This window comes from Typha latifolia, chromosome 4 (genome assembly GCF_019914945.1).
Source record: "Typha latifolia isolate L0001 chromosome 4, TyphaL0001v2, whole genome shotgun sequence".
Lineage (NCBI taxonomy): Eukaryota > Viridiplantae > Streptophyta > Magnoliopsida > Poales > Typhaceae > Typha > Typha latifolia.
In genome coordinates, this window is record NC_133089.1 from 16,800,990 (window position 1) to 16,828,591 (window position 27,602).

Here is a 27,602-nt window from a genome sequence, read left to right on the forward strand (position 1 = left end):
TAGACTAAAATATATCATCACTATTGAGTAGACAAAAGTTGAAACACAAATATCTTTATAATATGCATGGTAAAATCTAAGTCAACTAAATTATTAAGACAATAAATCGTTGACCCATTATAATATGTCTCCATTTATAATTCATCTTTTATTTCGTAAGGAATTAAATTTCAGGATGTCATACGCAATTTCAAATAATATTATTATTGATTTTTTTAATAATATTCCCTTTGAAGGATGAGTCCTTAATATTTAACATTTGAAGGACTTAAATGAGAAGTTTCCTGTCAATAAACTTGCGAGCTGCGACGCGCGCCCTCTTGGTCTTCTCTCTTCTTTCGTCCCTTTTCTACCCCCAATCGGTGGTGTAATTAGTTCTCTGGGACGCACGATTCTTCGGTTTATTGAGGGGAAAAGGTATGCTTGGAACCCTAGATCTCTTAAATTGAAAATCAAATTTTATCCCTTTGATCTTGAGCTAGATGAAAATTGACTGCTAATTTATTGATTTCAATATATGTGCTCCTTGTATGGAATTGAACAATCTCAAGCTATAATATTGATCCAGAAAAAGTCGATGATTTCTTTTATGGGTAGTAATATTTCCTGTTAATTTGGCGCACTAGATCCTATCCGCCATTCTCATCATCAAATAGTGGGGCTTGGAGAGAAGAAGTTGGCGACTTGCAAAACCCCGGTTGCTCTTTCTTTATCATTATATACTATTACTCTATTAGCATATCGTTGCTTAAAGAACTTCATACGTTTATCCCAATGGTTAATATCACTTGATACCTTGATTTGTGCACAAAAAACAATGTATTATGGAGGCTGATGTGATGGGTTATGCAAGGGTAATTCATCTCCCAGTCGTTTTCTTCATTGAGTTCCTTGTCCGAATCTTCCACCGAGCAACTGCCAAGAAGCTCGGCACTGGCGAGCTTCATGTGCATGAAAGTACGATCTCATGTACACTTATGTGGTGGTTGGTTTCATGTATTTGAAGAAATTGATTCCATGCATTCTAAGTGTAATATGAAAATCAGTTTTTATTTTATAAATGCCATAATAGCCTTTTCAAGTGCTAAGTTACGTCCGTATGCGGCATCTTGACATCCGTTCAAGTTAAGTGGGTGTTAAAACAAGGTCTCTCAATCTTTGGTGAGAAGAAAAGAGAGAAGGATCTAATATTTTTGCTCACGTTTGTTTCTCATCTAAAACTATAGATGCAGTATCTAGAAATACATGGAAACAAACAGTCCCTTAGAATATATAGATGCTATATAACTATTTATATTTGGTATACATGTAGAGTATTTGTTGCACCATGAGATAACTAGGTGATTATTACCTACTTTACAAGATATATACCATGTCTGTTACTACTAGTAAGATGAGAATAGTCACACTATACAAACCTGTACATATGTATATTATGTTTGGATGCATAAATATTTGGACTCACTTGATCTTTCACCATTTCTGCTCGCTCTTAGTGTCTCATTTTCTAGTCCTTTTCTAATTCATGCATTTTTAGTTCTGTTTTATGTTTGGGTGTTTGTTATTTTAATACTTCTTATGGCAGGATCTAGGACTGCTGGATGATTTTTAACTGCTGAAATATCTGTATTACTAAACTTAGTCCACTGAGTTTTGTCACGTGATAATAAATGAAAATTATGGTTAGGCCAGGTCCTGTGGCTAACATGTTCTTGATGATGTACTTTTATTTTTCTGTGATCTGAGTAGGTCCTTTTGTCTTGAAACACTTAGTCCATTGTAGTTTTATCATTCAATAATAAAGGAAATCATGATTAGAGTCATTAGACCAGGTCCTGCAGTTAATGTGTTCACAATCATGTAATTTTGTATATTTTAATCTGAAATAGATCCTTCTATAGTTCTATATCTGGGCAAGATAACCCTACAATCTTGTGTTGTGTTCTGCAGATCTCACTAGTGCACGATGAGTTGGAGTTTTCCTTTTCTTGGGTAAGTCTTGAACTTCATTTAAATCTTCCAGGTTTTTGGCTAGCAATGTTTTATTTTTATACTGTTGCAAGTTTGTAGCCTTAGTTGATTTCATTATCTTCAACCTTGTGGTAGTGCACAGTCTACTTCATCATTGCACAATCCTTTTCTGGAGCTACAGTTTGTGAAGATAATTCAGCTCACTTAATCATCAGTTTTTAAGATCTGATTTTGAACAATTGTATTATTTTCCATGGCTGCACTCAATAGTTTAACTGTAATCGTACATAATAACCATTTTGGTATGTAGAAACCAATTTCAATTTTGTAAGTGTTCTTGGTGGCTAAACTAGGAATTTGGTTGTTTGATGAGTACCCAATTGAAAGAACTGACCTTCCATTAAGTATGATGTATCTGGTTTCCTTTTTTTTTGTGTCTTGGATTTTAATGTTTCTAAGTTTATTACATGGAAATAGGGGATCCCAACAGCAACAAGCTCAACCAAATTTTCCAGAGATCCCTACTCAATCTTGGTACCCTAATTCAGTGGTTACTTCATCTTCACGTCCTTTGACTCCAAGTAGTTCTTCTAGTCTTAGCGGACGCCAAAGAGTTTCAGAACGTCCTCAGTCGCCATCGCTTGGACAGCCATCACCTGCTGAGGCAGCAGGAATTAATGCTTGCTTGAAGAACAAAAGGTACTTATGCCTCCTTTGTTCAGTACTGTGCATTTATCTTTTACTTAATTTATTTTTGCAAGGTTAACCACATTTGAATCTGTTTTGCTAACTCATGGTCCTACCTATCATAGGATATTTGAGGCTTAAATGAACCAAACACTTATGTGCTACTTATGACTGTTTGCCGTCTGCCACCTTAGCTGCACATCTGTCTGTGCAGCTAAATGTGCATATTGTGCTAAGATTCATGTATATGCATGTAAACATACTACTCTTGCATGACTTTTATTAATTTTGGCACTTCTTATTGTGACTTACCTGCAGTGTCGACGAGTTGAGAAAACTTTTAGCTGACAAGGAGGCTTATACTGCTTTCTTCAATTCACTTGATGAAGTAAAAAATCAGAGCAATGTAAGTTGGGAAATCTGTCCCTCTATTTCTTGCTTTATACGACAACTGTAATTATTGTTAACATTGATCCTACTGAATGTTGATTGGATGTTTGAATAAATTTCTTCCGTTTCAGCAGTCAGGCAAAATGGTGAAACTGTTTGATTTAAGTATTTGAGATATATTGTTGATTGGATGTCTAAACAAGCCGTTTCAACGGTCAGGCAAAATGTTGGAACTGTTTGAGTTCAGTATTCATGATATATTGTACTGAAGATTACTTTAGTCAGCAGTAACTTTTTCTTCATTCTTCCGAGATCTTCCTTTGAGTTGTTGGGTAGATGTCTCTTGAATGTCAACGTCCCAAACTAGACCTTCTTAACTTGGAATCTTTTCGGATATTTTCCATCTTTACAGTGGAGTTTGTTTTATAAGCTCAAACCCAGTTCTCTGTCGTCTGATATCCCAGAATAAGAAAATCTTGATCAAACATTTGGTTTGTTTTCCTTCAGCTACATGAGGAACTTAGGAAGGAGACTCTGGAACTTGCTAGTGAGTTTCTTCTTTGAATTATGATTTTTTTCTTCTCAAACTATTTCATATATTAAGTTCATGCATTATTTTTCAGGGAAGAATTTGGAAAATGAACCACGTATTTTGGAGCTCAGGAACCAGGTATAGTTACTGAATCCTTTTCTCTGCATTCAGCATCAAGTAATTTTCTGGAGCAGTAATCACCTGCAACCCAGCATTTTAGTTGGCTTAAAGATGAAGCTTCCCACTAAAAGGAGGCTGCCTTGGGGGGTAAAAACTAAAAAGATGAAGCTTCCCACTAAAAGGAGGCTGCCCCCACACTCCATCTGCAGAAATTCTTGTAGCAGGTCTATAGAGAATTCAAGCTTACTTATATACCAACTAACACTGTTTTGGAAGTTATGCAGTATAAGTAACAAAATGCCAAAGCAATCGTCTAAATATGTCATCATAGCAATGCGGTTTAGCATCTTTTCTGTGACCCTGACTATGTCATTAACTCATTATGACTAATACATGCAGTGCACTATCATTAGGACAACTGAGTTGGCTGCTGCGGAAGAGAAGTTAGCTGAATTAGAGAGGCAAAAGGAAGAGATCTTAAACTCCTACTCTCCCTCCGCACTACTTGAGAAGTTGCATGGTAAGTAGTTTATATGCAAATACTATGGCAAGTATTATCAACACCGAACGAAGTTCAGTGATATGCCTGAATAAGATAAATAGTATAGTTTCATGAGTAATAATCCACAAATTTCAATTGCCCAATTACATCAGATGAAAACATATGCATTATTTTTGCATGCATGTATAAATTTCCATTGACGATTGATGTATCCTCGCTCCACAGAGGCGGTGAGTAAGGCGGATGAGGAATCTGAACTATTACAGACGAAGCTTTCCAACCGGGAGATTGATCTAACTACTTTTGTACAGAACTACAAGAGGCTCCGCGGTATTCACCACAGGCGAGCACTTCTCCATCTTGCTGCCAAGACTTCAGTTTTCTAGTGCATTTCTAGTGCAGTCTTTCTCATGTATCTAAAAACATTTGCTAGTTGTGGCTTCTTTTACTCTTAATCTCTTCCTCATCGTTGGTGTGCTGTTGTAAACATATTTCATAATTCATGATTGCTTGCAGTTTAATTATAAAGAAAACAGATTATATTGTTTGAGGGCCATCTTAATCTCCCACATTATATGTATAGATATATAGTTGGTGTGATGAAGGAAGTACATCCACGTGGCTTCCTTTCCCATCCAATCACGCAGTGGCAAGTACCCGACTAAGGAAGTTCCTGCAGCCGGGGATGCACGCTGTGTCATTCCGTTCCAGACAAAACTCCCGCCGTGGTGTAGCGGATGTACCCAATTCTTACTATCCAAAAGTACATAAGATCCACGCTCATTCATGGCCCACATACCTCATTTACCGGCAGTCCGCCGCGCATCACGATACTGAGTATCCCCGCTCTATTTCTTCTTGTTTATTTATTTTTTTTAAATTTATTTTTTAATTTTTGGAGGAAAAGCCCGCAGGCGAACCAGTTAAAGTGTTAAACTAGCATTTAAAACCTTCACTTCCCACTCCCACTGGCCACTGTCTCCTCGAAAGACTATAATACCCTCACAAAAAGCCGTGCCAACTATTCTTAACCATGGTAAATCGAGTAAATGTCTCGTCCTATTTCGTCATTTTATTCCCCTTCTCCAATCTCCAACTCCCCTATACCCCCTTCTCCCCGGAGAGGAGTTGGAGTAGAACTCAAACCTATGGACTTCCTCGGCGGCGGGGCAGGAGGAGGCCGGGGAGAGGCAGAGCGTTGCCTCGACATCGCCGCAAAGCTCCTCTACGCCCGTGACCTCGTTGGAAGCAAGCGCTTCGCTGAGCGCGCGCTGGAATCCGACCCCCTTCTCGCCGGCGTCGACGAGATCCTAGCCGTATCCGACGTCCTCCTCGCCGCCCAGCACCGCCTCAACAACCACGTGGACTACTACTCCGTCCTCCAGCTCACCGGTGGCTCCGCCACCGCCGATCCTGTGACAGTTAAGCGTCAGTACAGGCACCTGTCCCTCCTCCTAAATCCTAACCGGAACCACTACCCAGGTTCCGACGTCGCCTTAAAGCTTGTCGCGGACGCCTACGCCGTCCTCTCCGATCCCTCCAAGAAGTCCCTATTCGACGCCGAGATCGAGATGGCGAAACCTTCGCCACCGCCAACCGGCGGCGAATCCGGCGACGATTTCTGGACCGCGTGCCCCACGTGCTGCCACGTGCACCAGTATGCCAGAACCTACCAGAACCGGTCCCTCCGGTGCCCTAATTGTTCCCGCCCCTTCAACGCCACCGAGATCGCCGAACCACCACCGGTCGTCCCTGGCACAAACATGTACTACTGCGCTTGGGGTTTCTTTCCCTTAGGGTTCCCCAACGGCTCCGATCTCAGTAACGGGTGGAAACCCTTCTATCCTATGTTCCCTACTGATACAAAGCAGGAGGGAGCACAACAGGATGGCGGGAATAAGCCGCCGGCGATGAGGAACAAGAAGACAATGGCGAGGAAGAGTGTCGGTGGCGGCTTAAAAAAGAGATCTTTTGGTGGGGAGAGTGAGTCCTGGATGGGAGTTGGGGCGAGGGTTTCCGACGGCGAGTTCAGGGGGATAAATATCAACGAGGAGGCCAAGGGTTGGGATGGCGGAGGTCAGATGGAAGGAGGAGGAGGAGGAGATGAAGAAATGGTGAGCTTTCATATTGATGTGGATGCTACTGATGAACTGCTGGGGAATTTGCATAACTTGCCATTTTTAAGGGAAGAGGAGATTCCAGGGCGGATGCCATAGTTGAAGATGGTGCATGTTTTGGGGCCTTGATCTTGTATGCTTTACTGGGATCAGAATTGTTTGTAATCTAGGGACGCCTGATCCTTTATAACTTATGTATTAGGATGTATAACTACTTGTCACACTAATTAATGTTTATTCCTATATTTTCGTTAGCTAGGGAATTTGGTGTTAAGAAATAACTGGTTTGATACTTGGGCAAAGATTTGCAGGGTGCTAGTGTTGTTCACAAAGATGATCTCTGACTCACTCAACACTTCTCTGCATGTGGCCATGAATGAAGCAAACAGGAATTACATCGAGGTATAAGCTTTTATAGCTTCTTCACTTTATACTTCGTATATGTTTTTAGGTTTGTTAGATGTTGCATAGAGTCAGTTTAGTGGAAATGTGATAGTTTGTTTGCTAGGGATATGTGTTTATTGTTATTTTTGTGATAAAATCGCATTATTTATTGACGATCTATGCAATGATTAAAACCTCTTTTTTACATGGCAATGTTCATATTTTTGGTCACTCAATCTATAATTGTTATTGGTCCTCTCTTCTTCTTCTTTTTATCCCACTGAATCCTGTGCACAATGCGTAGACAGCAGCAAATCCATCTTTTTAAATAGTTATTTGTAAAGTAAATTGCTATGCAGCAATGTGGCATTGACATGACACCAGAAGCATGGGCGTGAACAAGACTAGATCATTCAGTTGGTGTACCTACTATATATGAGTGCATAGCTTGAATTGTTTAACATTGAATAGTGAATCGTAAGTGGAATTTGGAGGTAAGGGAGCCTTAATTTCTGGCCAACTCTGGAAAAAAACATTGCTATGTCATCTCGCGTTCGTCCCTTGTTTCCTTTTGCTGTAGTCATCTTTTTGTGCTTGGAATACGTCAGTCAGTCGATTACAGCCTTCTCCAGCTAAGAAAGATATATACAAGATCTTCTCTTTAATGCTTTGAAATTATAACTGGATCTGACATATTCTCACTCAATGATATATAAATTAGAGGAAACTGAAGAAAAGGAAGAAAAAGAAATTTACTACTAAGCGCCCGATGTAATGATAATTTGAGCCACCATTCTCTTATCAAAATCAGAACATTGGTCCAACAGCAAATACATATTAATCATAATCCTGCAGACAGCTCAAGAACAAGAGAACCTCACATCTTGTATTATACTATGACAAATGTTCTGGCATATAACAATGGTAAAACATAATGACATGCCACCATATAAAGGTGAAGCAGTTGAAGAATCACTTGATCATCAAATAAATTGAGTTACAGAAGAAAATTCCAGCATCAGGCTGCACATGATGCTGCGAGTGGTAGGCAATCGTCTTGACGATATAATCAGCAGGGATCAAATAGGATTTCAACCATTTGCAGCTTCATATCATGTGCACTAACCAAGATACACATTGCTACTTAGCAAGCGATATCTCTAAGCATCAAAACCTCTGCTCCTGGATGGTCTTCAATACCAACAGAGAAAAAGTGCTACATATGACCAGCTGCACCTCCATGAATTCGTAATGTTTCTGTGCGCTTACTTCTTTCCATGACCTCCACTAACCAGTCAATGCCAAATTTTATTCCCATCCTGCACACATCTCAGACGATGTCGAACAATCACTCAATTGAAGCACAAGAAAGTTTTAAAACGTTTTGATAGGTAGTAGAAGTGAGGTTGCTTTACTCACCCATCATATGCAGATACAGCTTGGAACATGTGTACCCTCTCATCTAACTCTTTCAGATCCAAATACCTAGTCAATTCTTCAGCTGAGATAGCTCCAGGCAGATCCTGTTGAAAAAGAAAACAGAAAAAAAGAAAATTTTACTCAAAATTAAATTCTAGATGCCTAGAAACAAAAAGATATGCTTGGTACAAGAATTCGGAGACCAATAGGAGTATATGACCGCATGCTATTGCTAGGTCGACTCAGGAGGAAGGGGACTTTACATAAAGAACTAGATTGCATTAATTAGGATTGTCTAGTACCAAAAATATATACCTGATCACATACTACTTTATCTACCTCGGGCAATCTTTAAGGTGAGAGAAGATGGATGCAGGCCTCATGTTTAGCATATGACAATCTGGCTTACTTACGTTATGCGGATAGATATACAAGACTAAATGAGAAACTCCATAGCATCTTCCAAAATAAACTAACAAGCCTTAAATAGTATAATAACCTTTTCCTGCCAATATGAGCGTAATATGTCAAACTCAATAGTATCCATCACGTATGCAACAAAAAATAGCAGCCAAATCGTTTAGATAATATGGAGGAGAAGAAATAATATACCTGTTTGTTTGCCAATATCAGAAGTGGTGCACCTCGTAGATCCTCATGTCGAAGTACCTTTTCTGTAGAGTTTTTTTGAAGATTTGTACAGATAAAAAAATATGAATCAAATTTCGGATTTCCTTGCTACTAGTTTAGTCAGAACAGAAACAGTTGCATGGAATTTGCTTCCTATAATATACAGAATGCACTAACCCAATGCAGACTTTGCATCTTCAAAAGATGATGGAGAAGAAGCATCAATAATAAATATTAAAGCATGAGCCTCCTCATAATATTTCTCCCAAATTGTGCGCAGGCCAATCTACAGAACAGATTAATACATCAAAATTTGGCTCAATTTCTATAACAATCCCAAATGCTGCACGTAAAAGATGCACATGTGATGAATAAGTCAACGTTCTCGAAATTTAGTAAGAAGAAGCACACCTGACCTCCTAAGTCCCAAAAGACAAGTTTTGCATTTGCAGCTTCAATACGGCCTATGTTAAGCCCAACAGTGGGGACAATCCGATCAGGTGGAAGCCCTTCTGTATTTGAATAGAGCGACTTCAACTTCTCTAGCAAAGTCTACAAATAAAGGCATACATTAAGAATCAATTATTTAGCACAGAGTGTGATCTAAGTGTAAAGCTTACAGTACTTACAGACAAGGTGCAAATTGTTTCTGGAGTGAACATAATGCATACTAGAGAACTAACAGGAAAAGGGTTAGTACTTATGCTAGTGCTAGAATGGGGTTGTATACATTGAATTTAGACAAGAAATGGCAAGTATCTTCTCATCAGTGGTGCTGCAACAGGTGTACGACTGAAACCAGTGACAAGTTCAACAAATCTAATAGAAGACCAAGCAAAAACATGTCCAAATAAATAAAATTCAAATTATATAATTAAGAGCATAGAAGAGAAATATTAACCTATACTTACATAATTAAGTGCATAGACCAAAAGTATTAACCTCAATGTCATGTGATTACATATCTATTGCATGCAAGCTTGATTCCTACCAAGAAGATGAGATCCTCACTGTGCATGAGTTCATCTAATAACTAACAGAAGTGAAAAAGATATTCACTATGCATTAGATAAAGTTCATAACAGTAGATAAACTAAACATCCAAGAGATGGACATAAGGAGGAACATTACAGTTTTCCCAGCCTTGTCTATTCCAAGAATAAGAACATGAAATTCTGTCTTGCTGAACATATACTTCCAGAATCCATAAAACAATGAGAACATTGCTGTAATGCTCGTCTTAACAAGTCTCTCAGCGGTTATCTTCCAAACGAAAGAGAGGACCTCCTAAAAATCATGTCAATATCATCTGTCTTCCGCAAATATCCTGCAAAATAATAACCTAGCAATCAACACCCAAAAAGCATGTACAAAATACAATTATCAAATTCACCAATTAAGGGATCATATAGAAAGTACTTTAACGAAGTGCAAATATCTTACATGTTAGCTAGACTATCAGTCGCAAAAGGATATCCGTAATTCAAACAGTTCTAGCAATGATTGGAGGGATCGTGCATCAATACTAAAATGTCTAATTAACCACCTGTCCTATATCACCGCATATTCACATACATAGCAACAGAAAAATTTGCATATCACATAGTAGATTTAACACCTATTTACACAGCCATCTAGGGCCATTTGCACGCAAGAAAATCCTATATCATCAAGATCACGAGGCGATCACTTCTAATATCATCTAGTTTCCAGCCATGTAGATTGTTTCTCGCACGATTTTGCGTTATTCTAACTCATACTGTAATAATTTTGGAACAAATTTCGTAGAATTCAGCCTAGGGCAGTATAAATCTAACAGGTCGCTATGGATTAGACATACTTCGGTGCTCGCACAAACCAAACAAGTGAGAGCAGAAGAGACATTAAGGCAAAATCAAACCTCAAATCAGATAGCAGAGAGACAGAAGTGGATCAAAGATTTGGAGATCCGACGCACCTGGATGGAGATCGCTTTCTTGGGACAGAGATTTTAGGCGATAAATACTGAGAAGTAGTGGGTTGCGAGAGAAGAGAAGGAGACGAGATCGAGAGAGAGAGAGAGAGAGAGAGAGAGAGAGAGAGAGAGAGAGGGCGTCGGTGGATCCAACGATGTCGAGGGGAGCCTGAACTCTGAAGTTGACCTGCTTCCGGGGTTGTAAACGGATCGGATATTGGCGTACCCGGATTTGGGATCGAGGTAGAATAGTGGCAGAATGGTAATCTTACCAGAAATTAAACAGTGGCAAAATTGTAGTTGCATGCATAGTAATATAGTATATTCTGTAATTACTCTTATTTGACTCTATTTTTATGATACTTTAAACTATGTTTAGATTATGAGATTAATTTCTTGGTGGATGCTATATGATATGGATACAAACTAAAACAACAGTGGAATGATATACTAATAAACAAAGAAGTTGAAGGACCTTAGAATGCTATATAATAAACTTATAAGGTCTCTCAATGCCAACTTACTTCTTCATACATTTGTATATACATATGAAAAAATAAATAAATAAAAGTATTAATCTCTCTTTCTTTCCCTCATCTCTTAGGAATTTTTTTTGTTGTTTAATTTCAAGAAGAACCCCACCATTGGTGAACGGCAACACTTTGGTCCCTAATCCTGCCGTAGAGGGCGAGGCATTCCCAATATGCCCTCCTGCTTCCAGTATTGCCCTTCTCCTCCCACTGGTTCTTGCACTCGAGGAAGAGCTCGTCCACCAGCCGAATGGCGTCTCCCTTCCTCACCACCTCCTCCATCACCTCCGCCTCCGCCTTCACCACCACGTAGTCCTCCTCCCTCACGTTACGCTCCAACCACTCCGCCATCCCGCCGTCCTCCTTCCACTCCTCCGCCCCCACCTCGTCCACTCGGATGATCTCGAACTCGCGGTCTCCCCTCGGGTAGTGCCGCTCGAACCACACCGCCGCGCTACCGCCTCTCCCCGCAGGTGCTACCTCGACGAACACCCGCCGCCGGTAATTATCCAAGGAATCCCCGGTGAGCTCCGGGAGGTACCTCGGCCGCCGCCGCTGCTTCCTCCCTCGCGGCCTCGGCGGCTCGAGGAGGGCGTCCTCGAGCAGGTTCAGAGCCTCCTTCTTCGCCTCAGGCACCGCCAGGAGTCTCCGGCTCAGCCTACGCTGATCGCCGGCGTCGGCGATCTTTTGTACAGCTACGACGCTGGGGCCGAGCCGCCGGATATACGCAATCCGGTAGTTCTTCGGCGGGACGAATGGCTCGTCGGAGCCGAGAACGACGGCCGCGAAGCCGCCGATCTTGACGGCGCGATCAATGGAGTCCAGTCCCTTCCAGCCGGTGGCGGCGAAGACGAAGTAGAGCGACGAGTCGGCGGCCGCCGGGTACCGGTCGTCGGATATCAATTCGAACCCGCTCCGCTCGAGGAAATGGAGCCACGACCCGGGATTGCCGAGGAATGCTGCGTTGTCTCCCGAGCGAAGAAGGCCATGGTGCCTCAGGTCGGCGAGGAGGAGCGGGAGGTAGAAATCATCCCCGATTGCCGGCGACCTCGATGACGAAGGATCGCTGATAGCCGATCGGAGCAATGGGAAGGAGAGGACCGCGACGGCGAGGAGCACCGACCGGCCAATGGTGCGGATCACGAAGCGGTTTCCGGCCATTGGGATGACCCTCGTCTTCTTCGTCTCGAGATTCGCGTAGTCGACAAAGTCGTTTTCCTAGAAGAGAATTTTACGCAAGAGAGAGGGAGATAGGGAGAGAGGGAGAGAAGAGGAAGGTGGGGTGCGGTTAGCGAGTGCAGAAGCGGGCAGCGGTGTGGTTACCGCCTACGAGAGCCACACGTGTGCTTTGAGATCGGAGGCAAAGGAGCAACAGCTGTTCCATGCGCCGCGGGTCCATCTTACCGGGTAGCCAGGAATGAACGGTGGAGATGAATCCGATTAGATCATCAGGAGAAGGATAGAACGATTAATGGCCTCTTTCTCTGTTTAATTGAGATTAATTAAGCAGAAGAGAGAGGGTTAGAGAGCAAAGAGACAACGATGGGCTTTCCTCATTATATAACGTAACCTGGCCGTAATGCACGCCTTAAGGGGGGAAAAACACGGTCTATTTTTGGTAATACCGGGAAATTAGTTACACCAACGGTAACAGGCTAGGTATGACCCCATTAACCGTTCCTTATTACCCTCTTAACTATTTTGGAACTCTTCTATCAGAGGTTAATTAGCTGGGAATGAGTTCGTAAACATAGAAGAAGTTTGCTTCTTCTAATTTTAAACCGATCGGCTCATTTGTATGGACTATTCCTGGCTTCACTTGATCGAGTGGATCCTAAGTTTTTTCAACAATGGACCAGTACTTTCTTACCTTACTATTACTATTATAAATAATAATAATAATAATTATTATTATTATTATTATCATCTAATATAGTCTTCTTGTGGTCATAATATTTGCAGACGTTTGAAGCCCCATCATCGAATCTGGAGCCTGGTCGTGGTGGCAGACTAAAGCCAGGTTGGTTGTTGTAGGACATTAAGCTATTCACGAGTCCTGCGCTTACTCCTCCGTATCCACAGTCCACTTGACAATTTAATGTTCCAGGCTTCACTGCCATCTTATACCTGGAAGGGATAGTCCAGAGATTGGAATTGGAACCAGACAAAATCGATGTAGAAACAGCATCAACTGCAATGGATTTAACTTTTCCTTTGCGTTTTGGCCATTTATTTGTTGGTTTGCTACTAAAATAGATCAAATACCTCCACATTTTTGTTGTCTTTCTACTGCAGGAATGGGGAAAGAGGAAGTGATGAAGATTGGCGACCTTATTCATTTTGCCAGGGCATTGGGTGGGCCTGCCTTTATTATTATCATATCAGTGTTATTTATATGGCATATTGGTATGCATGCCAAAGCAAAGGACATAACGTTAACTGGCTTTGTCTCATTCCCTCTGCAGCCAAGCAGTGGTGAACCTGACAGGCATCTCTCTCTTTCTCTCTCTCTCTCTCTCTCAATATATCTCTATATGTACTCTACATTAATGACATTATCCATATTGAGTCATGCTAACTTAAAAACTAAATCTTTAATGAGGAAAAAAAAAACTTTCCAGAAGATAAACCTGAAGAACTCTACTAGGCTTTGTCCTGGCTTAATTTGGTATAATGTCATTGAAATATTGAAATATAACTCCAAAGGGAGTAACTTAATGCTTGAAGGTTGGATCTCAAGGAGTACTTAATCCTTAGTTGTCTACTCTATTTAAATAAGAACAATCGAAGGATAACATAAATAAGAAACCAAGCCAGAAGTGGAACAATTCCATCATCATTGTTTAATACTCCACAATGAATGCTTGAAGTTGGAAATTTTCTTTTTTCTTTTTGACCAAACCCAAGACCTGCACTGGTCATTTGGGTCTTTTTTTTATTTTATGTATTATAGAGGACAACAAATCTTGGAGTATTAAGCAGACAGGCAGTCAAATAATTGAAGGGAATACATATAGTACAAACATGGAGAAACTGACCATGTAGATTTTTTTTTTTAATTGGATATCTATATCCTTCAGCAATTCTCCCATTCTAAGTCATCTGGTCTTGGTGGTTTAGATCCCAAAAAGATTATTTTACTAGGTCTCAGATCTTTTGCACCTCGGTTCTCTTCCTAAAATACTAAGCTCTCTCAATTATCACAACTCCTGAGACCATTTTGACAACTGATGATGGCTGCTTCTTGTTAAATTGAAATCTTGAATAGATCTCCCCTCAGCTACTCATTCCTCTCTTCTTTTTGTCACAATTTTCTAAGTCTCATCCATGTTTTTTTTTCCTTAATAATAAAATTCCTCCTGCAAAACTGAGGCAGCACTAAGCCTCACAAGTCACAAGAAGGTGAACACTACAAAATACAAACAAGGCCTCTTCTCTCATGAGGTTATGGTCTGCATAATTTTCTCCTCTTGGAAGCTGGGGATTGATTTGCATCTGACCCAACTAGTATATCGTCACTCTTGTAGGTCAGGCTTGAAGTATCCAATACACCAATTGGGCTCTGTGGCATAGAAGCAACTAATGGAGTAGCTATTTCACTGCCCCTCCTCTTCACCATTGTTAACTTTTGGATCACTTCATAACACCTGAACACTCTCTCCTGCAACCAAGCTCTAGGTTAGAACAAAAGAAAACCTTTACATAATGACACAAGAATGTAGCCTCACCTTATCCACATGGATGCAACGGCTCAAAGATTTGGTAATTTCTTGATCTCGGATTTCTCCCACCGCTGATAATGCCGCTGCTGCAGCAATCTCAGAAGGCCTGAATTGTAGAAAAACTATCCCTGCAGTTTAAATTTACATTCACATTAGGATGTCAGTCAATATCTAAGAAGATATACAAGTAAATTTTCTGACAAACTAACCTTTGAGTGTGCTCAATATGAGCTCTACAGATCGAGAAAGCGTTGCACTTGGCGGTGGTTTACCGTCATTGTACTTGGTAAGAAAGTAATCGATGAAAGACAACGGTGTCACAGCTTGCATCCTCCATTTCAGTGTGCTCAGCACTAGAAGCTCCATTCTTTCTATAGTTCTAGCTTCAAACACATATTTTGCCTCACCAACCTGTTGGAGTTGATCAAATTCTGTTGTTATCATTATGTTGAAGTAACAGTAAAAGAACATGTAAAATCTACTTGCTGTTTCTTCTTCACCTGCAAATCTGGACATAGAGGACACTCAGTCTCCTCCATCTTGACAGCAAGAGATAAGCAGGCCACAGATAGCAACTGTGTCATCCAAGCCTTATCTTGCTACAACACAGACACAGACACAGAAAGATGAGAGATGGCATCTGTGTATTATGTCAAACTAGACCAACTGAACTTCACATATCTACAATATGGTTGTCTTGAAATATCTCTTACAGGGAGTTCATAAGCGGAGAGAAATCTATCCAGGTAATTTACAGACAAATAGACACTCAGTGGTCCAAAATTGCAGTGAGAATGAACCTGTCCATCAAGAAAACGAGCCATCAATCAAAAGGTCGAAGATGGAGGGAAAAACATATGAGAAGGGATCAGGAAAAAAAAACATTAAGCAGGAGAAAGATGAATCCTGATACTGTTTCATTGGATAAAGAAACAAAATGAGGGAAATAAACTATTTCCATATAGATAACAAAGATGCTGAGTAATGCAAGCATATACTTCCATAAACAATTTAGCAAGGAGTACAAGCACTAACAGCATCGAAAGCAATATTGTAGGAAAAACCAACTAGGAGATAGAGAATATCAACAATAGTCCTCGTGGAGACATAAAAGATATGCGTCCAAAATGATCAGAATCACATCCTATTTACTCAAGCATCACTAGATATGAAATGTAGACCAAAAGCCATCGACAATATTCATAAAGAAAAGAAAGGCCAACTCAATCCACCTTCCAGATCCAATCAATGGCATCTCTTCTAACAGATAGTTTCAACGCTCCACTTTGCAACCTCTCGGCATAACCATCTCCAGGAAGATGGTGAAACTCCCTCTCAACCAACAAGGCTATGCACTCCTCCGATTGCAACGAGAACTCAATGAGAAAATCCCAACAAAGACCACTTTTTAGATCTCTAATCCGGTCAAGCTCATGGTTTTCAGCTTCTCCATGAAGACCCACCTCCTCTTCTTCCTCAAAGCAGAGAATGCTGTTGTTGTCCTCTCCGCAGAGGAGGGTAGAAGAAGCAAAGTCATATGTATTCACCACCATTATAGATATTGATCGAGGTATGGAGATCTCAAGGAGCAATGAGACCAAAAGGAGGAGTTTTTCTTCTCCCCTTGGAACAATGAGATCTCAAAGAGGAGCTTTTTATGCTATTAATCTTGGGAGAAGAGATGGAAGAAGACAGGAGAAGGGGACACTGCCCAATAGAGAGGACAGCGGGCTCTCTCAGTAGAGGCATGGGCAAAACAAGTACTAAGTAGTAAAGACCAAAGAGAGTCGAGGAAAATATATTAAGTATATTGCTCCATAAAAGTTATATTTTGGGTGTTAGCTATATTTTCTTTTCTTTAGGGTGATTGTTAAAAAAATTTGATAGGCTTACGATCTTGGGCTTCTATCGAGCTTATTAGATTGAGCCCACTCCAAACTTTTAGTAGTAGCAAAAATTGACACCATCGGATGGTTCGATAAGGTAATTAATTCCCTTCGTAAACACGCTTTGAACTTAGTTTAATTGAAGTCTAACTCGTCTAATCTAATTATTAAACCTATCGTATCCGTGTTTAACATTTATGATCCGACCCGTCAATTTATTTATGGTGTGACAACTCTTTATTATGATCTAACTAGCTCATTTATAATTTAAAGAATTTGTGCCAACCCAATGATCAGTATAATTTGTAACTAATCAACTTAATTGTCACCCCCCATAACTAGAATTTTGAGTGAGCTCGTTCAGTGCTCACCTTTTGAATTCGATTAGAGCCATTGAATGTGCTCGATATACTAACCAATATACTATTCTCCATAATAATAAGAAGAGATAATTCTATATTAATTTTTTTATCAATAACTTTCTAAAATTTTATTTTTTAGTACATAATAACTCAGGTGAAATACTTCTGATAATTCAAGGAGTCGTTATATTAAAAAAAAAACAGTGATAACTGAAGAGGTGAAAATAAAATTATCACTAATAAGAATTTATCTTCTTTGCAAGAAAAAAAAAGAAAAAAAGAAAAAAATAAAAGGAGAGTGAATGAGAGTAGTGTTGACATCTTATTAACCTTTTGAATGTAAGACTTTGGGAGTGGGTGTGGGGTTGATGCAATTTGTCAAATGGCGTTACGCATGAAAGCATGGATTCCTCTCCACTCCTCTCTTTTTCCTTTTTATTTTATTTTTATGTTAATTTTCTTCTCCCCTCCTTTCCTTTCCTTTCCTTTCCTTTCCTTTCCTTTTAGCTTATCATAAAGTAAAGAGGCATGCAGTGCAACTTTTATACTTTATTTTTGGTAGTGTGGCACTCCAAGCATACGTGGTCTTCCTGTTTGGATTATTCCTTTTAACTCATAACTCCATGGCTTCTTCATTCTTTTTACTAGTTGGGTTTTTTTTTTTTTTTTTTTTTTTTTTTTTCAAATTTTATATTTGTAGGGTTGCATAGTATCATAATATAATGATGCATAATTTAATATTTAATTTGTTGAAAAAAAGAATAAAGTGAGCATGACTCGACCCATGGTTCGAACCCAATCTAATCTGGTCAACAAGTCACTTGACCCATACGAGACAAAATAGTTTTTAAACAATATTACACTAAAACCACTTTTTGATAAGCCGTGAATTAGTCCAACTTTTGAGGGTATTTACGTCCTCGTGGGCTGATAAAATCTCCTCGCCTCCGCTATCCTCTTATTCCGCCCTGGGAATTCTCGCTTTGAGAGACGGCTGCCTTCGGTTTCTACTCCCTTTCGGCCATCTTTCCTCCTCGCTTCGTGCTCGTCTCCCGATCCCCGCGTGGAGTAGGCTTTTGGGCTCTTTCTGCTGACCTCGGGCCAAGAGATCTGAGGCTTTGCGCGCGGAATTCTTACTCTTGCGAGTTCTTTTGCGGTGTAAGTTGATGAATCCTTCAAGATTTTTGATCTATTTTCTTCTTGATTGTTCTGGTTTAGTTTCTAGTTTGATCAGTTTTTTCTTGGATTTTACGCTCAAAACCGAATTTTTTTTTGTCGCAAAAGCCATCTTTTTGTGCCCCATTTCCATTTGGTTGCAGATTTATGACCATCTTTGAGGGATTTATGATCAGAAGGCCGATTTTAGCTTCAGATCGCTTCTAGTCCGTTGATTTTCTCTTGGATTTTGTGTACAAAGTCGGATTTTTTTTGTGTTTCCCTTTTCCATTTTTCGCGCAGATTTTAGATCCTTTTGAAGGGATTTGATTGAGATCAAAAGGCCATTTTAAAACTTTTGATCTTCTGCTTTTCGCCTCTTTCACGAAGAAAGTTATGATTTTTCTTTGCAGTTTGCTGGAAGTGGGAATCGAAGCTTCTCGTGGTTTCAGTATAATGCGGTGGTTGAGCCTCTCTGTTGAAGTCCTCCGGAAAGGGATCTCCTTCAACTTATATTGTTGGGTTATCCTGTAACTCTTCTTCTATTTTCCTTGCTTCTTCCTCTGCATTTCTATTTCGGTGCCATATCAACTCCCATTTTCATTAGAGTTGCTTAGTAGTCATTGGATTCGATCTGCTATAGTTATTTGATCTTCAAGGGCTACTTGGGTTCCTTCCTCCCCCTCCTCTTCTTTCTGTTTCCTTCTGGGTTTCTGCGGATTGGTCTGCTTAAGGGAAGAGAAAAGTAGTGATGGTGTGCCAAGGAGCAGGCCAGTCGAGATTCCGAGCACTGAAGCATGAGAACGGGATTGCCGGTAGTGACACCATTATCGTTAGGATCATAGCTTGTTTCCAACCATTACAGGATTGCCAGGTACGTTGAATGATAATAGAATTTTTTCTTTGCGAGTACAAAGATCTTAACTTTCTCGTTATTCTGCACAATCTTATATTGCTTATCTTTCACTAGGCTGAGTACTTCCGCCAGCTTCTCAAGCCGGTCACGTAGCTTAGCTCCGTCTCCTGCTTCATTGAATAAACTTTTGCAGTTTGTGGAAGGCATTCTTGTGGAAAATCGTCAGATTGTTGCAGACTTCTAATAGTATGAAACTGGATAACATCTTTTTGTTGAACTATTCTTTTTTATCGATGGGATAACGCATTTGCATGCTTTAGTTGCAGATAATTTCTTTGGTGGTTTATTTGGAACTTTGGATGGGGAAGGATCTCGATCCTCAGTGCCATTTGCCTCATTCGGCATGGCAAGTTGGTAATTTGAACTATACGAGTGGTCTCAGGCTGCCTGATATGAGCCAACAGAACACCAATTCAATGGTGTTTCCTACATACTCTGACACCTTTCGCCGTGCTTCCTCTGGAAATCATCTGCCCTTTCCAGGGTTTTATGCAAACAAATCGCTTCAGAATACTTCAGGATTTGTTGCATCTTCAGTGCCCACATATGGTACGCCAGGAATTGATGTGACTCAGAAGAGATTCCTGGTTTTTGATCAATCTGCGAATCAAATTAACCCAATATATAGTTCTTTTGTTATCCATCAACCTGTTCAGGGACCTTCGAATCCAGTGGTGGATTTGCAGGGCAGCAATGAAACCAATGTAACAGATGGACAAGGTGGTGAGGAGATGCACGAAGACACTGAGGAAATCAATGCGCTGCTCTACTCAGACTCCGAAGAGGACTTCGAGGAAGGAGAGGCTAGTACCGGGCATACCCCAGTTAAAAGAGCAGCTGAGACCACAGAGGAAGTTGCAAGTTCAAGCCAACCAGCAAAAAAGAGGAGACATGATTCTGAACTTGATGCATCCATTCTAGACACTGCAAGCTCAGCAAGAGCCCATTTCTCTGGGGACTACGAGTGTACATACGTCGATAATGATGCGCAGTCAAGCTGTGTGGGAGGAGGAGGAGATGAGCATAGGTTATTGGAGGAAGAAGAGATGCCCAATAATACTGATAACAAGTGGCTGAGGAGGGAGAGGATACAAGAAACTATTGGTGTGCTCCGTAAGATCATTCCAGGAGGGGAAGACAAAGATGCTGTTAGCATCATCGATGAGGCCATCTGCTACCTGAAGTCCCTGAGGATGAAAGCCATGACTCCCGGAGCTCTCTCTCTGTAGCTCCACCAACTACTGTGTCCATCTTCATCATTAGTTCTAGTATCATATATATTAGAGTTAATAGTGATATTAGCAATAGCAGCAGTGATTAACAGTTTGCGAGTGTAATGACAGGAAAAAGATGCCCAAAAGAGTAAAGAGCTGAAGATAAAGGCAAATGGGCTCTCACACGGCTCCAATGATTGAAGATAGGAATCAGTACTCTGATGAGCATGGCCTTGGTGGGTCAGTGAGACCCCTGTACCTCTCCCCCCTTTATCCTCTCTGGGCTTTTGATGGTGGTGGTGGGGAGGGGAAGAAGGAGAGATATGATGGTCCAATAAAGCAAAGAGAGCAATGATACAGCGGAGAGTGATGTGCTTGTGCTTGTGTGGGTTGTGGTAGAGTAGATACTCTCGAAAATGATACAGCGGAGAGGGAAAAAAAAGAGAGATGGATGGCATTCCCTTTTGACCCAAAGAGTATGATGGCAAGAACAAAGCTTGGTGGGTATGCACAGTTTTGTGGTTCATGGAAATCAGGATCCTGTTCCCTTTCATGATGTCCTATAGGTTGGATGTGGATCTTCCTCTTCCTTTTTTGACATGGGAGTTGAGCAGGTGACACTCATTAGTCTTGCATGGTTCTGATGCATGTAATGTACACAGTATGCATCATATCTTGTCTTCTTAAAAAAAAAAAATTTGTATGGATGCATGCGTGGTTTTAGGTTTGTGGTCCTTGTATGTAAGTGGTAGTTTGCTTCTGTTCATGGATTGATGTTGATGCTCTTTGTGTGAGACCTCTTTGCTGAGCTCCACTAGAGTTTGTTCCTTCTTTGGATTAGTAATATCTTTATCCCATGTTCCCCAATCTTGTTATATAACTTTAATTTGTTGATTTGTGGATCAAATTACTATGACCTGCTTTTAATTATTGCCTTGCTGTTGTGCCTTGAAAGGTTATAAGGAAATAAAGAGATCCTTAATCATTACTAGTGGGCTCCTGTAGTCTTGGAAATTAGTTACCTGTTACTTTATCAAAAGTTATGCCATTATTAGTCTTAGAAATCTTGTGAGGAGATCTAGTTTGAAGTTAATGTAGATCCATCCGAGAGAATTAACAAGTGATCAGCAAAACCAAATAATATTTGGTGAAAAGAGATTGTGTTTTGAGTGCGATCATATCAACACTAGAAAAGCATCGAATCTTATCAAACCTTTGCAGTTAAGCATGCTTGAAGGCATTGAGAGATTTTATGAAAGTGAGAAATCGTAAGAATATATGGTTCGAAACTGAATAAGTTCATAATGCAAGGTGCAAAATGAAAAAATAAAATAAATAAATCCAGTACTACCAATTCGAATCGTTTCCCGGAACTTGGATCTCTAGCGTTTCCCTTTCTCTAACCCGACTACTACCCAAAAGACTACCACACTTTCGACTACCTGAAAACCCTACGTCCGAGATGAGGAGGATACCCAAAGCTCGTTCCTTGAGCTCTCTAATCTCTTCCTCCTCCTCCTCCTCCTCTGCGATCCCTTTCAGCCAATGGAACTCCCACCTCCACAATCTCTTCCTCTCCGGCGAGCACCAGTCCTTCCTCTCCGCCTACAAAACCATGACCCAGATGCAAATCCCACCCAATTACCCAACTCTCACAGCTCTAATCGCCTCTTTCTTAGGCGCCCAAGATCCCAGATCCGCGTTCTCCGCCTTCGCTTTGGTCTTCAAGTTCGGCCACCCCGTGAGCACTTATCTACTCAATCTCCTATTGAAGGGCCTCTGCAAAGCTCGCAGCGTTTCCGAGGCAATCGATCTGTTTCGCGAAGTGGGTGGGCGTTGGATTCCTCGGGACGTTATTAGTTACAATACTCTCATCAATGGGCTCTGTAAGGAGAAGAGGGTGGAGAAAGCCATCGACTTATTGAAGGAGATGGATAAAGGTGGAGACTTTGGTTGCCGTCCTAATGTGGTGACGTATACGATATTAATGAATGGACTCTGTAAGGTTGGGAGAGTGAAGGAAGCTGTGGTCTTGTTGGATGAGTTAAAAAGGCGAGGACTTGATGCAGATGTTGTTGCATACAGTTCTCTTATCAGTGGATATTGCGATATGGGTCTTTTAGATAGAGCCGTGGAGCTGTTCGATGAAATGTTGAAGAGTGGTATTTTGCCAAATGTGGTCACTTACAGTAGTTTGATTCATGGTCTTTCCAAGTTTGGGAGGTGGGCTGAGGTTAACGGGATGTTGAATGGCATGGCAGAGCGTGGAATTCAGCCTGATGTAGTCACGTACACCGGTTTGATTGATGGGCTATGCAAAGAGGGTAAGGTCAAGGAAGCAATGAAACTGTTGGGCTTGATGGTGGAAAGGGGCAAATACCCAAGCATTGTGACGTATAATGTGTTGATCAATCAATTGTGCAAGGAAGGGTTAATTCAAGATGCTTTTGAGCTACTGGAGAAGGTGATTGCAAAGGGAATTAAGCCAGATGTGATTACTTGTAACACATTGATTGTGGGCCTTTGCAATGTACTACAGGTTGATAAGGCAATGGAGGTGCTTGATGAAATGCTTGAAGGTAGATTTAAAGTTGAGCCGGATGTGATGACTTTTAACTCACTTATACATGGGCTATGTAAGAAAGGTCGCATCAGGCAGGCCTTGGATCTCCAGAGGAGGATGGTCACGAGAGGTTATCCTTGTAATCTGGTGACCTACAATCTATTGATTGATGGACTTCTCAAGATCCAAGGAGTTAAAAGGGCAGTGCAGCTGATGAAGGAGATGACTCGCTCTGGTTTGAAGCCCAACTCCTTTACTTATAGTATCATGATAAACGGGTTCTGCAAAATGAAGCAAGTTGATGCTGCAGAAAGGATTCTGTATGAAATGAAGGATAGTGGAATTAGTCCCAGTTTATTTAATTATAATCCATTGATTGCAGCGATGTGTGAACAAAATATGATGAAGCAGGCAATGAGTATTTTTAATGAGATGACAAATCACTGCAAACCTGATGTTGTCTCCTTTAGTATTCTGATTAATGGAGCCTGCAAATCAGGGCACCTTATTACAGTGAAAGAATTACTTGAAGATATGCTGCAAAGGGGATTGAATCCTGATTCTATAACATATTCCATTCTTGTTAATTCATTTGCGAAATCAGGACACTTAAAGGAAGCCAAGAGAGTGCTTAGGCAAATGATTGCTAGCGGCTTCTCGCCCGATGTCGTCGTTTATGATTCGCTTATACGTGGGTACAGTGCAAAGGGTGAAACTAATGAGATCATTGATTTACTTGGTGAAATGGCAGCTAAGGATGTGGCTCTTGATACAAAAATTATTTCAACTATTTTGGATTCTCTGAGTAGTGATGGTGATGACAACACATTGTTGAAATACTTACCTGCCTTCTCAAATGAGGTGTCAAAAGGAACAGTATTTTCATTTCATGAGCTAATGAAAAAGCTTCAAAAGCCTGTCCATTCACTCCAGCTAGAAGCTACTTGACAAGGCTCAACTTTGGGTTGCCTATTGTTATCTTATGCTCCATTCTGATCTTGGTAAGTGGATGGATTCTATTTCTTTCACTTTCCTGTATAGTATGTTCGACTTAATGCATGTTCAGCTAAATCTTTGTGACTGCTGCATTGATGTTGTGTGTTCTTTCAAACTAAATTATGCATCATTCTCTACTGGCACTGGCTTAATGTAAAGAAATTGTTCTGAATTATGTATAATACCTTCTATAGTTAATGTATGTAAATATATAGGGATGCCATATCAAGAACTTCTCATTTTTATGTAAATAGGTATACATATAAAGCAGGCCAGCATTGAATTTATTTATGTCAAATCCATTTATCTAGTCGGAAGGGATCATTGGAGTTTGTCAGTATTTGAACTAGCAAAGAAACAAAATCACATCTAAGCAGTAACTCTGCTCCAGCTTGGCAGATTGATGTTCAGAAAACTGATGTTTATCCTGTTTAGGTGCATGATAGTCTTTGCTATGAAACTTGCATGAAGAATTACCTATGGAGCCATCCGAAAGACGAGGCAAGTTGCCAACTAGTAAGTGCTGCTTCCTGATCAATTACTTTTGTCATCTGGTCTTTCTGTATATGATACAATAGTTCAAGCTAATACTTTATATTGCTTGCCAGGTGCACCTAGTATATTTTTGTTCTCGGGTCTAGTTCTATGAATAATTATTCTGTATAATCTAACTCTTAACTAAATTCCTACTAATCTCAAGCTATCTCCCAAGGATTTTGGGCTGCAATGATGGCAATGAAGTGCTGTTCAAACACTAGTAATGGGCTTCCTTACTTCCTGATGCCATTGGCAAGGTGATGCCTGAAATACTATCCTTACTATTTTCGTAAAAAGCTCATCTGTATTGCATTCTAAATCACTTGGTACTTTTTTCTTCAGCTACCCCATGCATTGAGAAATGAATAGACTCCAAAATTAACCATTATACACTCAGCATACTACACGAAGAGCAGCAGGGAGAGAAGTCTTCTCCTCCATCTCGTTGTGAAACTTTCAAGCTCCCTCGATTTGGGTACATACAGCTTTGCACCCAAGGCACCTTGCATTGTGTCGATGGTGGAAGCATCAATTGAGTCCACAATGTTTGCTAGTGCATCTGTCATGATCCATGCATATCCTTTGCTCATCATTCCTGCGTCTTTCGGCTTTGAGAAGAGGAGGGAGCTCATAGAGTATGACATGTGCATGATAAATACTCTTGTTGGCATGGTCATTAATTTGTAAAGCTCTACCATAGTTTTGATCATTGGTTAGAGATACAGGAATAACACTGCAATAGGGAACATGAGCACTGATCTCTTGGAGGGCATCGACGAAGAATGGGATGATGCCCCTGCCAAAATCAGTGTCCTCGCATATTGTAACCACCTCTCTCCATCCATACGCCTTTACTAGAGCTGAGATGCTGTTCACCTGAGCAGGACCGCACAAAGTACGGTGAACTGGAAGAAGAGAGAGATGGGCTTGTTAATAGGAACCTGACTTTTGTTACTGAGATCAGAGATGAATGCAGCTTGTGAAGAAGCAATAATGCTAACATTAACAGTGTAGGATGTTTGCAAGAAAAGGCCGTATAGTTGAAGATTGTATTACATGAGTTGTTGACTGGGAGCCTTGGGCCTTACATATACTTGTTCATCTTCCCATAGCATTGGTTACAGCTAGATCATTTGACACTCCTGTTGAAACCATCAATTGGACATCATCAGTGCTTGAACTCCATAATCCACAAAGATGCATCAAGATTACCCAACTTTTGTACAATTTTTGCATTATGTTACACCTTTTGTAAAGTCAAAATCTCCTTCAAAGTGTTAAAACAGGTGCATTATATCAATCAGACAATTTTTTATCTCTTGCCAGGAGATGGAATAGCTAGCTTTATCTGAACCAAAATAAATCAAATAACTATCTGGAAAGTAGAATCAAACTGTACAAAAACCATATCAAATTTCAACGCCTTTTGAAATCATCAAATTTTGTTGTAACAAATTCAAACCCATTATTATTGGGGAGCTGGGGGTGATTGCAGAGCAGTCGAGACCTGGAATATATCGGGGTTCCAATCACTTGCTGCCACGTCGCCTTGAAAGACAAACCCGGTAAGGGTCACGGTATGTGCATAATATCTTTCCGGGTGGGATCCGATTACGTTAGCGGATTCAACGTTCTCACCTCCTCCTCCGCTATGCTCACCTATCGGAGTCCCGTTAAGGGGAAAGATCCGCTTACACGACCCCTCTCCCGCCTCTCCTTCTCCTCTCTTCCTCCTCCCCGATACCGTCCTCAACGACGAGCTACAGTGCCCGTTCCCACTCCTCGAGCTGGCCATTCCGGCGAGGCTCGCCGCCCTCCGATGCCTGACCTCCTCCTCGATCTCCATCCTCACGTGTTCCGGCAGCCGCAGAGTGTACCTATCCTCTCCCTCCGCCGATTGTGACCTCCGACGCGAGATCCGGTCCAGATCCGGCCTCTCCACGTCGATCTCCTCCGTCTCCACCGATACTCCGATGTCCGGCGGAACCGACGCCTCCTCGCCGACTAGGCAGCGATCGGCGGCAAGCACGGCCGGATCGGAGAGGTTGGAGCGGCACACGGGGCACGTGACATGGGAGGCGAACCAGGGGTCGATACATTCGGCATGGAAGACGTGGCAGCATCCGGGAAGTAGTCGCAGGGTTTCCTCGTCCGACTCGAACTCGGAGAGGCAGATCGCGCACTCGAGTGGGCCCTTTCCCGCCTTGATCCCCTTCACCGCCGCGTATACCATCGTCGGGAGCGACTCCAACACCTCCGGATCGAGGCCGCGCCGCCGAACTCCTCCGGCTCCACCGCCGACCGCTGCAGCCTCGGCGGCGGCTGCGGAGGCGAGATGGTTTTCGGCGCACCGGCGGATGTAGACGGAGAAGAAGCTGAGGAAGAAGAAGGCGAAGATTAAAGTTATGAAGATGATGGCGGCGGAGAGGGTAAAGCTGGGGGAGAAGCGGGCGGAGGTGGGCGGTGGGGGTAAGGGTTGGGATGAGATCGACCGGGCAGTGACGAGAAGCAGGAGGAGGGGAAGAATCGGACGGCGATCGTTCGTCGGCATTAGAGGATTCGGGAATCGTGCGGTGGCGCGGCCATTTTGAGGTGTGGGAGTTATATTGGGAGGAGGGGATCGTGCGGTGACATGAATGGTGGTGGGGGTCAAACTGGATGAGGGGGAGGAGGGAGGGAGGGAACTCGGTCACCGGCTTTTCTTGTTTGACTTTTGTGGTTCTTGAGACGACACGTGGATTGTCAACAACTAATCAGGTAATTTATTTAATAATGTAAATATTTTTCATGCATTTCAAATATTTAATTGAAGATGGGAACCACTACTTGATAAGTTTTTTGTTTAAAAAAAAAAAAAAAATATATATATATATATATATATTTAATACTTGATAAGTATTTAATTTTGATATGGGAGTAATAAGCTATATGATTATGAACTTGACGATGTCGACTGGCATCATTAGCAGCTAATGGATCGACATGCTAAATTAGCTTCAAAGGCTCATCCATCTG

General features: G+C 41.3%; 8 protein-coding genes across 11 annotated transcripts; 4 read left to right on the forward strand and 4 right to left on the reverse strand.

The window, feature by feature from the left end:
• The first annotated feature begins 254 nt into the window (after nt 1-254).
• On the forward strand, nt 255-4,758 carry LOC140786073 (vacuolar protein-sorting-associated protein 37 homolog 1-like). Its single transcript, XM_073134263.1, has 8 exons — nt 255-417; nt 1,951-1,992; nt 2,449-2,670; nt 2,977-3,064; nt 3,556-3,595; nt 3,672-3,718; nt 4,100-4,220; nt 4,428-4,758. The coding sequence occupies exons 2-8, from the start codon at nt 1,967-1,969 to the stop codon at nt 4,586-4,588; spliced, it is 705 nt and encodes a 234-aa protein (XP_072990364.1). The 5' UTR covers nt 255-417; nt 1,951-1,966; the 3' UTR covers nt 4,589-4,758.
• Nucleotides 4,759-4,915: 157 nt separating this feature from the next.
• Nucleotides 4,916-6,582, forward strand: LOC140786072 (uncharacterized). The gene has a single exon (XM_073134261.1). The coding sequence runs from the start codon at nt 5,252-5,254 to the stop codon at nt 6,416-6,418; it is 1,167 nt and encodes a 388-aa protein (XP_072990362.1). The 5' UTR covers nt 4,916-5,251; the 3' UTR covers nt 6,419-6,582.
• An 893-nt stretch (nt 6,583-7,475) lies between these two features.
• On the reverse strand, nt 7,476-10,946 carry LOC140786074 (uncharacterized). Of its 2 annotated transcripts, none has more exons than XM_073134264.1 (7): nt 10,710-10,946; nt 9,884-10,079; nt 9,164-9,304; nt 8,930-9,038; nt 8,735-8,796; nt 8,123-8,226; nt 7,476-8,022 (listed from the first exon to the last, which is right to left on the reverse strand). In XM_073134264.1, exons 2-7 carry the CDS (start codon nt 9,974-9,976, stop codon nt 7,920-7,922), a joined length of 612 nt encoding a protein of 203 aa, XP_072990365.1. In that variant the 5' UTR covers nt 9,977-10,079; nt 10,710-10,946; the 3' UTR covers nt 7,476-7,919. The 2 variants fall into 2 exon arrangements, with proteins under 2 accessions (XP_072990365.1, XP_072990366.1); XM_073134265.1 differs by having other exon boundaries at nt 10,653-10,877.
• Nucleotides 10,947-11,193: 247 nt separating this feature from the next.
• LOC140786986 (uncharacterized) lies at nt 11,194-12,750 on the reverse strand. Its single transcript, XM_073135711.1, has one exon. It carries the CDS (start codon nt 12,395-12,397, stop codon nt 11,333-11,335), a length of 1,065 nt encoding a protein of 354 aa, XP_072991812.1. The 5' UTR covers nt 12,398-12,750; the 3' UTR covers nt 11,194-11,332.
• Nucleotides 12,751-14,195: 1,445 nt separating this feature from the next.
• On the reverse strand, nt 14,196-16,549 carry LOC140787136 (cyclin-D3-1-like). The gene is made up of 6 exons (XM_073135916.1): nt 16,191-16,549; nt 15,672-15,758; nt 15,459-15,557; nt 15,168-15,369; nt 14,965-15,086; nt 14,196-14,897 (listed from the first exon to the last, which is right to left on the reverse strand). Exons 1-6 carry the CDS (start codon nt 16,509-16,511, stop codon nt 14,682-14,684), a joined length of 1,047 nt encoding a protein of 348 aa, XP_072992017.1. The 5' UTR covers nt 16,512-16,549; the 3' UTR covers nt 14,196-14,681.
• A 1,617-nt stretch (nt 16,550-18,166) lies between these two features.
• On the forward strand, nt 18,167-21,358 carry LOC140786747 (transcription factor bHLH145-like). Of its 2 annotated transcripts, none has more exons than XM_073135373.1 (4): nt 18,167-18,364; nt 18,775-19,235; nt 19,332-19,463; nt 19,538-21,358. In XM_073135373.1, exon 4 carries the CDS (start codon nt 19,577-19,579, stop codon nt 20,504-20,506), a length of 930 nt encoding a protein of 309 aa, XP_072991474.1. In that variant the 5' UTR covers nt 18,167-18,364; nt 18,775-19,235; nt 19,332-19,463; nt 19,538-19,576; the 3' UTR covers nt 20,507-21,358. The 2 variants fall into 2 exon arrangements, with proteins under 2 accessions (XP_072991474.1, XP_072991475.1); XM_073135374.1 differs by having other exon boundaries at nt 19,544-21,358.
• A 522-nt stretch (nt 21,359-21,880) lies between these two features.
• LOC140786745 (uncharacterized) lies at nt 21,881-25,912 on the forward strand. Of its 2 annotated transcripts, none has more exons than XM_073135370.1 (4): nt 21,881-24,055; nt 24,486-24,566; nt 24,751-24,844; nt 24,930-25,912. In XM_073135370.1, exon 1 carries the CDS (start codon nt 21,954-21,956, stop codon nt 24,000-24,002), a length of 2,049 nt encoding a protein of 682 aa, XP_072991471.1. In that variant the 5' UTR covers nt 21,881-21,953; the 3' UTR covers nt 24,003-24,055; nt 24,486-24,566; nt 24,751-24,844; nt 24,930-25,912. The 2 variants fall into 2 exon arrangements, with proteins under 2 accessions (XP_072991471.1, XP_072991470.1); XM_073135369.1 differs by having other exon boundaries at nt 24,763-24,844.
• LOC140786746 (E3 ubiquitin-protein ligase Os03g0188200-like) lies at nt 25,794-27,241 on the reverse strand. Its single transcript, XM_073135372.1, has one exon. It carries the CDS (start codon nt 27,136-27,138, stop codon nt 26,056-26,058), a length of 1,083 nt encoding a protein of 360 aa, XP_072991473.1. The 5' UTR covers nt 27,139-27,241; the 3' UTR covers nt 25,794-26,055.
• Between the last annotated feature and the right edge of the window lie 361 nt (nt 27,242-27,602).

Bases quoted from the DNA above. Each gene is read 5' to 3' on its own strand.
- LOC140786073 (XM_073134263.1), top strand. From the start codon at position 1,967: ATGAGTTGGAGTTTTCCTTTTCTTGG. The intron at 3,596-3,671 runs GTGAGTTTCTTC...ATTATTTTTCAG, and splicing joins GGAGACTCTGGAACTTGCTA to GGAAGAATTTGGAAAATGAA. The intron at 4,221-4,427 runs GTAAGTAGTTTA...CTCGCTCCACAG, and splicing joins ACTACTTGAGAAGTTGCATG to AGGCGGTGAGTAAGGCGGAT.
- LOC140786072 (XM_073134261.1), top strand. From the start codon at position 5,252: ATGTCTCGTCCTATTTCGTCATTTTATTCCCCTTCTCCAATCTCCAAC.
- LOC140786074 (XM_073134264.1), bottom strand. From the start codon at position 9,976: ATGTTCTCATTGTTTTATGGATTCTGGAAGTATATGTTCAGCAAGACA. The intron at 9,039-9,163 runs GTGTGCTTCTTC...TCTGTTCTGTAG, and splicing joins TTTGGGACTTAGGAGGTCAG to ATTGGCCTGCGCACAATTTG. The intron at 8,227-8,734 runs GTATATTATTTC...CTTTTTCAACAG, and splicing joins TGATATTGGCAAACAAACAG to GATCTGCCTGGAGCTATCTC.
- LOC140786986 (XM_073135711.1), bottom strand. From the start codon at position 12,397: ATGGCCGGAAACCGCTTCGTGATCCGCACCATTGGCCGGTCGGTGCTC.
- LOC140787136 (XM_073135916.1), bottom strand. From the start codon at position 16,511: ATGGTGGTGAATACATATGACTTTGCTTCTTCTACCCTCCTCTGCGGA. The intron at 15,370-15,458 runs GTGAAGAAGAAA...CAACTCCAACAG, and splicing joins CTCTATGTCCAGATTTGCAG to GTTGGTGAGGCAAAATATGT. The intron at 14,898-14,964 runs GTGAGGCTACAT...GCTTGGTTGCAG, and splicing joins GTTGCATCCATGTGGATAAG to GAGAGAGTGTTCAGGTGTTA.
- LOC140786747 (XM_073135373.1), top strand. From the start codon at position 19,577: ATGGGGAAGGATCTCGATCCTCAGTGCCATTTGCCTCATTCGGCATGG.
- LOC140786745 (XM_073135370.1), top strand. From the start codon at position 21,954: ATGAGGAGGATACCCAAAGCTCGTTCCTTGAGCTCTCTAATCTCTTCC.
- LOC140786746 (XM_073135372.1), bottom strand. From the start codon at position 27,138: ATGCCGACGAACGATCGCCGTCCGATTCTTCCCCTCCTCCTGCTTCTC.